The sequence below is a fragment of the Bactrocera latifrons genome, unplaced genomic scaffold, assembly GCF_001853355.1.
Source record: "Bactrocera latifrons isolate USDA-ARS-PBARC rearing strain unplaced genomic scaffold, ASM185335v1 scaffold_27, whole genome shotgun sequence".
NCBI lineage: Eukaryota > Metazoa > Arthropoda > Insecta > Diptera > Tephritidae > Bactrocera > Bactrocera latifrons.
In genome coordinates this window covers 958,184-969,798 of record NW_017536296.1, presented here as the reverse complement: position 1 = coordinate 969,798, position 11,615 = coordinate 958,184, and the positions used below count along the sequence as shown (strand labels likewise).

Below are 11,615 nucleotides of genomic sequence, written 5' to 3'. Positions count from 1 at the left end.
TCCGGCATAGTTTTTGAAGAAATATGGACTGATGATTCTACCCGCCTACAAACTATTCCAAACTGGATGAAATGACAGATCTTAAATCTTTTCAGGTAGCTCTTCGTCAGTTTTGCTTGTTTAAATATCCATTGGAGCGCTGAACAAATTTTGGCTAGAAAACGTCTGATCTTTTCGGAAGTAGTAGAGCGAATATGTTGATCATAAGTTGAGCGAAGCGCGCGAAATACATTCTTTAAGAAACGTGAATTTTCATAATAAAGTTGAACGATTTGTAAACGTTGTTCAGCGTAAGTCTTTCCATGATGAATTACCAAATAATACTGTATAAAAATAATGACAGCTTGACGCGGCTCACGCGTTATCTATCAAAAAAATGCTATCGGAAAAAGTAACTCTACCTGGATCATCCGTTATAATGAACATTTTGATGAAGTAAACTGTAGCGGTAGAAATACCAAAATCCTTTAATCTGTAAAATCACACGAATTTTCTGTAGCTAAATACCGCAAGAAATCGTTTCCGCGCTACTAGATACGTTCTAATGTATTTCCCCGAAATCAATTCAATCAACCAACCGGCAAACAATTTTTATGATCACTTATTCTAAACTTAATCACCCTTCATTTGATAGTTAATTTAATGGCAATGTACATTAAAATTTTGTGAATTCAGCTCGTTCATAGTGAAATAAGGAGCATACCCAGTAATTGTCACTGAAACTGTTTCTTTGTGATTTATATTGTGCAAAGTTGTGTATTTAGAACGATTAAGAAAGCAATTTTTGGGATACGATGTTTTTGTTATTGTTTAATGTATTTTTTTTTTTAATAATTCCTGCTCATATTTTCGGGTCTGAATTAAATCTGTTTTTCAAAGTATCATTATAATAATTTATTTTATATTATAACTTTAATAGCACGAGTTCTTGTAATCAACGTGGTTTGTCAAAGCCTTCTTGAAAAATGTTAAAGCGAAGATTTGTCCAGTAGACGCCAAATTTACGATATGAATAAGATTAAGATATTAAATTTCAGGCGTCGATCGCCTTTGACGGTTACGTTCTCACCAGCATTCATGTTTGAAGAAATATAGACCTATGATTACACCGACCCACAAACCATGCCAAACCGTTATTTTTTCTGGATGAAATGGCAGCCCTTGAATCTCTTCAGGTTGTTCTTCGTTTCAAATGCGCTCCTTGAGCCAGAAATGGTTCTTATCGCTGAAAAAAAAGGTGAAAATTATGTGGTGTGTACGAAGAAGATTTGTTAGCGGATCGCAATTTGCATGGAATTATGGAACGAATCTTTAATCCGATGTGAATAAAATAAAGTCTGTGTTCGCTGGAAGGAGTTTTGAAGCCGATATAAATAAAATAATTGAGATTGCTTAAAAATTGCCGTTCACAAGCATAAGCAAGAAAAATGTTCTTATTGACCATGAGGAGTGTGCCATCGTGGTTTGAAAACGATGATTCAGTTCAAATCTTTGACGGCTGATAGTCACCAAAAAAGAGGTTATGTTACCTGTTTGCTGGGATTTCAAAGGGATCATTTATTTTGAGCTTTTGACTGACAATGTTACGTTATTTCTGAAGTATGTATGTATATTGTGATCAATTGGATCAATTTCTTACCCGAAAGATGTCTAAAGGTATTAGATCAAAATGGAAAATATATAATTTCATCAAATGTTTTACACAATGAAAAATAATGAACCCAAACAACACAATAAGTAAAATCTTCAGTTCAATACAAAAATAATTATTTTGTTTAGTTTTAATTTTTATTTATTTACAATATTATTCTGTGGTCTAAGGAATATGGGATCTGAAATGTCTGGCCTTTTTCTAATGAATGTATTTTAAAATGTATGGCAATCACACTTAATTCACATTTATCAACACCTCAATTTCATTTGCAAAGACAATTTTAAATTAAGGTACGTGTACAGTGCTGTTTACAAATATAGCAGCGTTTTCTCGGCATTGAAAATTTTAAAATAACTTATATTGTAGATCTCATATATGTAAATATAACATTTGTATTCATGACGGTAAATAATTGTACTGACATATTCTTTTTCAATTTTCTTGAGGAGAGGAACTCCTCTGTCAACATTTTCTTATATAAAATACTGTATGTGTGCTCAAAAATAGTTTAGTATTGATGATACAAATTTGAAATTAAAAACTAACAAGCTTTTTCTTTAAAACTAACTTATCGTATTTATTTGACTAATTTACTATTGTTTTTGTAATAACAACTTAGCATAAGTTAGTATTTTTATGTTTCAAGATTTGACGGAAGCTTCTCTCTTTGAACTTTTTCTGTTTGAGGCTTTTCGGTTTGAGGTTTTTTCTCTTCCCCATTTTCAGCATCTGCTTTGCCCTTTTTGGCAGCAACTCGTCGTTCATAATTACTTATCACACTATTATATATAAAGATAAGAAAAAATTTGATATTAGGATAGATCAAAGTTGTTTATAGCAGTTGAGGGTTATATTTAGATAATGTTTGGTACTGATAATTCCGTTAAGGGTAATTGAAAAAAGTCTACATTTCTTGTTTCATAAATAGATAGTTTAGATATTTATAAATTTCGACCTAAAAGGATTTTTCAAAATTCCATTTATTTTCAAGGTTGTAGGCATTTTGGTAGGAGTACGAAGGGTTAGGTTTCAACTTAAAATGTCAAACGCATTTCCCCCCAAAATACCTTTTTGATGCGATAGTCACGATACCTCAAGTTCCAACCTGTCGCCTTACTTGGATTCATTCCTAAGAATTAAATATCTCTCTAAGGTATGAACAAAAAAAAACTTAAAATTCTAATACGCAATGTTTTTGAAAAACGCGAGAAAGTTATAAAAGAAATTACTTTTTGCTTAGTTTCTCATCCTATTGTGTTCCGATATCGACGGTTCTCACGAATGAGCCGCTTTTTTTTTTAGGAAAAAGGATCTGTGGAAGATTTCAAATCGATATCTCAAAAACTGTGGGACGGACGGATAGACGATCATGGCTAAATCAACATTGCTCATTGCACTGATCATTTATATACATATAGAACACTGGGTGTTACGAACTTCGAGGCAAACTTGATATAACCTGTTATAATTTGAAAAGCACCACGTGTTGAATGTAGTATTAAAGGGTGATTAATTTCGAGGTTCCCTACTTTTTTGCAGAAACAACACACATGCTTCAAATTTAATGGGACCTATTAATTAGCATTCGGAAGAACGATCCTTTTAAATGTTGTCCGCGGTTACGGCTTAGATAGTCCATACATTCACTGCAATTTTCGATGGCTGGTTTGAGCATTTGGACTGGTAACTGCGAATGTCACGCATATACTTAGGCCTTACATATCCTCACAGGAAAAGTGTAATGGGCACACGATCTTGGTGGCCAATCGGCCGGCCCTAAATGTGAAATCTGCTTACCGAAGTGTTCGCTCAATAAATCTATTAACTGATGCGATGTGTGAAAAAGGTCGCCGTTTTGTTAAAACCAAATGTCGCCGAGATCCCGAGCTTCCTTTTCAGATATCAAAAAGTTGACGGTTACGTTTTCACCGCTAACATCGGTGAAGAAATATGCGCTGATGATTAAACCGATCCACAAACCACACCAAATCGTTGTATTTTTTTTTTTTTCTAAATTAAATGAAAGCTCTTGAATCTCTTCAGGTTATTCTTCGTCCTAAATGCGGCCATTGAGCCAGAAATGGGTCTCATTGTTGAAAATAATTTGGTACGAAAATATCGGAGCTTTTCAAGAGTCCATTTTTATGATCGAGCGGCTTTAGTTCTTGCACAAGCTGTATTTTGTACGTTTTCAATTTAAGATCTCGACGTAAAATGTGCCAAGTCGATCTATACGTCAGTCCGAGTTGCTGCGAAAAGTCGCATCCACGGTCTTCGCTTTGCGGCTATGGCTGCTATATTTTCTTCACTGCGTGATGGACGTGGTCTATTCGTTTGAATATTATCCCACAATGAATGCTGGATCTTAAGATGAGAGATGATGGTATTTGCGAAAACCCGCTCAGTAGGGTGATTATGCTGAGCGAAGCACGCGAAACACATACTTTACAGAACGTAAATTTTCGTAATGAAGTTGAACGTTTTGTTAACATAGTTTAGGCGTAAGCCCTTCCATTATGAAACGCCAAACAATTCTGAACAAAAATAATATGATAGCTTGGCACGACTAATGCGTGATCTGTCAAAATAAGGCTATTCACAAAAGTACCTCTACTTGAATCACCCGTTAAGTGCAAAAAAAAAAAAAAATCCAAAAATGTTTTCAAGGATCAAAATCAATCTCGCTTACATAAGAATCCAAATATTATATAAAGTTTAGCTCTTTTAAGCAATATTTAAGCTTTCTTACTCACATCAATACTATGAAACACTCCACCATAAGTCCAGCGCTAATGAAGTTATAAAAACCAGGGTAAAAAGTCAGCGTACGATTGTATACGTATGTGTACAATGGAGCAGAAATGAGCGGTGAGAGCGTTTTGAAGCAAGATGCCAGCGCATAAACTTTACCAAGTTCATTTGGTGGCACGGCAAGTGCAACGATCGCTTGCAACATAGGTCCCGTTATACCCGATATAATTCCGAATGACGAGACCATATACATATGCCAGAAACGCTGCGCCAAACCACGACCTAAATGATCTAGAATAGAGCCAACCAAACCGATCATAGCAACGACGGCAAATGGCAGTTTGAAAAACTATAAAAAAATGTAAAAGAGTGTTACACAAACAAAAATTCTAAAGATTACATCAAAAAGTTCATGCATATACCTTTCTAAATATTGCGAAGGCTACGCTGCATCCTATCATCTTAACTGATATTGTAATGGCGTTAAAGTAGGTAAACTGCTCTAATGTAACATTGAATTTGGTGCGCAAGAACAAATAGAATACGCCAAATTCACCGTCTGTTGAATTTGAAGATTTTGTTAATCAAAAACTTGCTAAATATTATTAAATCCTTGATACTAACACATTATTAAATGGCTTACCATCAGTACCGAGATGGTGCAACCAATAATAGCGCGTCCATAATTTGGACGACGCGCCACACAGGTCTTAACGAGATCCCTAATTAAGCGCACGTCAAAGAAGCTCTTAGCTTTATGCTGCAACGTAAATATTATATTATTAAAATACATTAAATCTAAAATCGCAAATCTAATGCTCGCATACCGACAATGTGGTCTTCTCAACATCCAAGCTTTCCTCTATGAAAATTATGATATACAATAAAGCGATGAACACCAGCATACCAGCAGTCGCACAAACTGTGGCCACATTCGTGAGGCGTAACAAGTAACTACTAATTACATTGCCGAACACTACACCCACGCCCATAACCATATCCACATAGAACATACTGAAAACAAATCAAAACAAAAAATAGATAATTTCTTCCATCAAACAAACTTCTAATCCCGTACTTACCGTTTTGGCTTACTATCCGCATCGGAGACATCAGATATATAGCAAAAGATGACAGCCATCATTGTGCAATTGCCGCCGACAAAGGTAGATGGTAAGCCGCCCAATAGATAGAACCAGGGGTTAAGTGCAAGTGTTTTCGAAAAGTATACCAATACTGTGGTTATAGTGTAACCAATGAAGGAGGCTATGGGTTGTGAGTAAGTTTGTAATCAGTAAGACAATAAAAAACGGTGTTTTATGTACCTCCAAAAGTGGCCAGTAACACTGGTCGACGCCCAAATTTGTCTGACCAGGGTCCCACGAATAACACAAGCAGTCCTGGCCATACGTTATGTAATATGGAATTTATCATGCTAATACGAGCAACATAAGGTTGAATACGGTTTTCGAGTATCTGAAAAAGTTTATAAAATTAATGAATAGGAAATTAATTATTTTGGAAATTTTCTTTATAAAAATTTTGACATTTTATAATAACACTTTATTGATATAAATATAATAATAATTTTCTTCAATAACTGATTGCCATTTTAAGGGCAACTCCATAATGCCACGCTCATAAAGACCTTCGTATTAACAAAAAATAGCACAGTTCTCAACCATACAGTATGTACGCTGATAGGGAAATGGCCAGATAGAACCCTCATAACTAGGGAAGCGCCATCCAGTCTTCTTTCACTCAGAAAATTATCAAACATAGATAGATAGGCACAGGTAGTTCTACTTCTTGCTGCAAAGTAAGTGCAATAAGGCGGATTCAAAGGAAATCTCCTAAACATGCTCTTGGCGGTTTTGTCGAGTTATTGTCGATGTATGTATATTAGTTCTTTTTATTTTGAACTATTAACTTTTTTCAATCTCATCATCAAATTTATTTGAAAATACCCTGAAAAAAATTTTATTATTAATCAACAACCGGACCAAGGCATGTACAAATTTTAAATTGAAAATACACGACAATTGTGATTTTTTATCTTCAAATTTCTATAGCTCAGAGGCATTTCATGGCATCGCTTTGACGTTAGGCACATATTCCTCAGAATTGAACACTCTACAAAGTGCCCTTTGCGACAAAGTCGAGACTCACACTGGCGATGTAGTACGGCGCTCTAAACCTGATTTTTCCATGAAATTCGCATTTTTTTTGTATATATCTTGTAAATGACAAGAGCTATAGATAAAATATACATGACAAACTTGCAGGAAATTTTATTTTCTACAAAAAAGGTCCGAGATATTCGGCTTTTTAAATAATGCTTTATGGAATTTTCATAGATAGTATGTAATAAAAAATCTATCTGGGATTGAAAAAAATGGATAGTTAAAAAAAGACACCCTAATATATATATATATATGTGGCCAGGTGTTGCCCACATGGAAGACAATTCCTCTCATATTGCCTAAAGCTGGAGCTTGCTTTCGTTATGGCAGGCCAATTGAAAACTCTCCGGCCTGATACATCTTCTTTTTTTTTTTTACTGGCGTAAAAAAAACTGCAGCGCACCAGTTGTTTCTTCTTTTCGTTACGTGGCGCCAATTGGAGATTCCAAGCGAAACCTGGTTCTCCTCCACTTGGTCCATCCAACGGAGTGGATATCTTCCTCTTCCTCTGCTTCGCCCTGCGGGTGCAGCGTCGAATACTTTCAGAGCTGGAGTGTTTTCGTCCATTCGGACAACATGACCTAGCCAGCGTAGCCGCTGTCTTTTAATTCGCTGAACTATGTCAATGTCGTCGTATATCTCATACAGCTCATCGTTCCATTTCTCTCGAAAACTCGTAGCGTCGACTCATCCGTTGTTGACATCGTCCATGCCTCTGCACCATATAGCAGGTCGGGAATARTGAGTGACTTATAGAGTTTGGTTTTTGTTCGTCGAGAGAGGGCTTTACTTCTCAATTACCTACTCAGTCCGAAGTAGCACCTAATTGCAAGAGTTATTCTGCGCTGGATTTCCAGGCTGAGATTTTTAATGGTGTTTATACTGGTTCCAGAATAGGCGAAATTATCTACGACTTCAAAGTTATGACTGTCAACAGTGAAGTGAGAGCCAAGTCGCGAGTGCGACGAATGTTTGTTTGATGACAGGAGATATTTCGTCTTGCCCTCGTTCACTACCAGACCTATTGGCTCTGCCTCTTTGTGCAATCTGGAGAAAGCAGAACTAACGGCGCGGTTTTTGTACCTGCTCGATTAAGTTTTGTGACGCACCATAGGGAGTCGCCTTGTCTGAAACCTCGTTTGGTATCGAAAGGCTCGGAGAGGTCCTTCCCGATTCTGACGGAGCTTGTTTTGTTACTCAACTCAGTTAGTTACACAGCCGTATTAGTTTTGCGGGGATAGCGGGATGTCAGCTCCTTTTCGTGCTGCCAAAGGCAGATTTGAAATCGACGAAAACGTGGTGTGTGTCGATCGATTACAAGTGTATTTTACAAGATTTGGCGCATGGTGAAAATCTGGTCAGTTGTTGATTTTCCAGGTATAAACCCACATTGGTAACGTTCAATTCAATTAAATTTAAACATTCATACAATACGCTCGATAGAACCTTATATGCGATGTTTAGGAGACTTATCCCACGTTAGTTGGCGCAGATTGTGTGATCTCCCTTTTTGTGGATTGGGCAGAGCACACTTAAATTCCAATCGTTCTGCATACTTTCATCCGATCATATTCTACAAAGAAGCTGGTGCATGCTCCTTATCAGTTCTTCGGCGCCGTGTTTGAATAGCTCGGCCGGCAATCCATCCGCTCCCTCCGCGTTCTTTAGTGCTATTCGAACTTCTTCATGGTCCGGCAATGGAACGTCAGCTCCTTCGTCATGGATTGGGGAATCGGGTGCGCCTTCTCCTTTCCTGGTTCACTGCCATTCAGCAAGCTAGAGCACCTGATACATAGGTGCTGCTAATAGAATTAAATCTGTACGATTTTTAGTTAAATGTAACATTCAAGAGGTGCGTGTATACCATAAATTAATTAGTTAATCATTATCATAAATCATTAGTTTTTGGATTATATCACTGTGAGTGGCGAAACTTTTTTTATTTTGGAAAAAAAGGAAATTCGAGTGTTGATAAAGTATTGCTTTTTGAAGGGGAAAAATACAGTGGAAGCAAAAACTTTGGCACGTTGATGAGTTTCCGGACACTGCTCCAGCAAAACGGCCCATAAAATGTTGGTATGTTAAGGTTAGGTCTAATGAAATAAGCACCGATTTGAAAGCAGTACGACGAAATCATCAAATCAAATATTACACCAAAATATTTCAGATAACCGTAAAGTGAAGTTGTTTGAGATAACATATACTTCAAACATAATTGAGCGTGTACATCATATCACTCACACACAATTTTAGATATGAGAACGTTCTGTACAAAATAGGTGCTGAGTGCGCTCATTTTTTACCAAAAACAACCACGAGTTGATGATGCAGAGCAGTGTTTGGAGATGTTCAAGCGTAAAATATCCAGGTTTTGCATCTATATGTGACAGGGGATGAAACATGGCTCATTACACTCCGAAGTTCAATCTATAGTCATCGGATTGGAGTGTAACAACAGTCAGCTGGCATGGTTATGGCCTCTGTATTTTGGGATTCGCATGGAATAGATTTTATTGATTATTGCCCCCGAAAAAGGAAAGACTATCAACATAGCGTTATTGGACTATTTGAAATACGAGATCGCCGAAAAACGCCGGCATTTAAAGAAAAAGAAATTACTGCTTTACCAAGACCATGCACAGTGTCACAAGTAAGTGAAAAGGACTTGAAAAATCCAGGAATTGATTCTCCAGATTTGGCCCCCAACAACTATTTACTTTTCTCTGATCTCAAAAGAAAATCGGAAGAGCCGATCACCGAAACTGAGGCTTATTAGTTGAGCTAATAATAGATTTTTTTAATGATAAGAACATTTCAGTCCTCTTGTTATATTTTTGTTTACGAATCTACTTTTAGCCTAGACTTGTGCAATCTTGGCTGGTTTATGAATAAATACCTCATTGCACATGTATTTTATTTCATCGTATGAGCTTATACAAATACAAATGTTTCAATGATTTATGAGGTGATTACTTTAAAGACGATTTAATTAGGTCGGTCCGCATTTTTATTTTATACCGTAGAGAAAACATGTCTCTAGAAAACAGCTGCTAACAAAAAACACTTACCTTTGCCTCTGGCGTCTTGGGTATAATCCCGCGCAGTGGTTCACAGTCCGTCTCATTATAATTGTAAACGGCTGTACAAGCTTGATAAAGTTCTTGGTTCAACATCACAGAACCGCCCAACATTAAAGCAATAAACATTAGCAAAAGCGGAAATTCCACGGTCATATGACGTCTACGTTTTGTTTGCTTTGACTCCGGCTTAAGTGGGTCTTCCGCTGATGGCTCCTCTGCAAACTGGTTTTCGTTTGGCGATGTGGTGGGCAAATATGCCGGTGGCAAGCAATTGCCCTCCGTATCGAATGTGAGTTGTTCGAAAGACAAGCCAATGCCATCGGGTGAGTCGAGTATGCTTCGCTCCTTTTGCTCTGTCATTGTTGCAGCAACCATTTTTCGAACGCAGATTGAATTGTTGATTCAATATCTTTATCTTGTATATTGTAGGCTTGAAATTTCGAAATTCAGTATACGTTATTTCGAGGATCTACACTTGGATGAAATTTTTGCACTGCACTCATTTGTATTTGATTCTTAATTACTTTCACACGCACAAATCGGTGCAAGAACCTGTATAATTTCTTAGTTTAGCTGTTACGGAAATTATAATTTAGAATTTCGAGTTCCGCGTTTAGACTTTGACGACCGTAGGCATATGCAAATCTACTGAGCGCAAAGTGTTACTTTTCAGCTTTTCACCTTCCAGTCAGGTGAGACGGAGTTTATCTTAATTCTCACGCAATGGCGCAATTGATGGGCGTTACTATCTTTATTTAAATATAAATCGACGTTAATCTGCATCTTACGAACTTTCCGCTGGTGTGATTTTAAGTGATAAACATAACAGCTTTTGATTATGTAATTTTTGTTTATCATTCCTCATCACTCGAACCAGAAAACATATCCGAATACTTGTATACATATATATATATATATATACATATATATACATACACATATACAGCGCGATCAGAAAATAACAGCAAAAATATATTCAAAGGCATGTAAAGCACCCTCCAAAATGTACATATTTATGGATGCTTCTCTGCTCAGGGATTTGGGTTGCTTCACAGATAATCTAAACTCCGTTAGAAAGTTGAAATTGTAAAAGAAGAGTTTAATGACGTCAAAATAAATGTTTTACGCCAAAAATAACCATGACTGGATACTGCAAGAAGACAATTTTCCGAATCGTAGGAGCAGATGCTATACTCAATGGTTTGTTTTTTTAAGCTGATAACAGTGAACGAAGTAACTGTGAGTCGCTGTATGGTTCAAACCTTGACGCAAATTTTCGACATTCTTATTTTCTAATCTGTACATTTTGCTGTTCACCTATTCTTTAAAGAGTTATATCTGCTTATGGGTTAAACATCATATATTTTTGTATCACATATATTTAAGAGTAAGTATAATCCGAAAATTTAAGTTGATCTGGCAAATAGTCTTGGGCATAGGAGCGTATTTGTAAGCAACTTCGTTTTATACTCTCCCAAAATTTTAAATGCGTTTTTTTTTTCGAAGCGCTGTTTTCAGAGCTGGTGAAGTAAATTTCTCCGAAACAGGTAGATCGATCGGCTTGAATACGACAACATGGATTTCAGTCTTTTCGACTAAACAACTCAAAAAAGGGTCTCTTAAAAAACAAAAACAAACAAATCAAAAGTGCGCGTTTATCTGAATAAAATAGTTTTGTTCACATAACAGTTGTATGTATCACCTAAAATTAATTAATTTAGATATAGGGTTATGTATATATAAATTATCAGGCTGACGAGACGGGTAACTGTCTGCCTGTCTACCCTGCTGAAACTTGGTACACATGTTCCTTGGCATAAAACTAAGGTGGAGTTCGCAGATGGGCGTAATTCGACCAGTGCTACACCTACCAAACACTATTAAAGGAAAACCTAAAAAGTGTCTGAACGAAGCATCAAATTAAGATATCGAACTGTAATTTGACAC

General features: G+C 36.6%; 2 protein-coding genes across 2 annotated transcripts in view; one reads left to right on the top strand and one right to left on the bottom strand.

The window, feature by feature from the left end:
* The window catches only part of LOC108969910, a 198,385-nt gene that overhangs the window by 34,455 nt on the left and 152,315 nt on the right, over window positions 1–11,615 (top strand). The gene's annotated exons all lie outside the window — the stretch shown is intronic.
* Window positions 1,823–10,370, bottom strand: LOC108969901 (proton-coupled folate transporter-like). Its single transcript, XM_018934890.1, has 8 exons — window positions 9,657–10,370; window positions 5,731–5,881; window positions 5,488–5,671; window positions 5,233–5,419; window positions 5,030–5,165; window positions 4,828–4,964; window positions 4,408–4,754; window positions 1,823–2,433 (listed from the first exon to the last, which is right to left on the bottom strand). The coding sequence occupies exons 1-8, from the start codon at window positions 10,041–10,043 to the stop codon at window positions 2,289–2,291; spliced, it is 1,674 nt and encodes a 557-aa protein (XP_018790435.1). The 5' UTR covers window positions 10,044–10,370; the 3' UTR covers window positions 1,823–2,288.

Excerpts from the sequence above, each read along its gene's own strand:
- LOC108969901 (XM_018934890.1), bottom strand. The coding sequence starts at position 10,043 with ATGGTTGCTGCAACAATGACAGAGCAAAAGGAGCGAAGCATACTCGAC. Across the intron at positions 5,420-5,487 it reads GCGGATAGTAAGCCAAAACG|TATGTTCTATGTGGATATGG; the intron begins GTAAGTACGGGA and ends ATTTGTTTTCAG. Across the intron at positions 2,434-4,407 it reads GAGTGTTTCATAGTATTGAT|TGTGATAAGTAATTATGAAC; the intron begins GTGAGTAAGAAA and ends TATATATAATAG.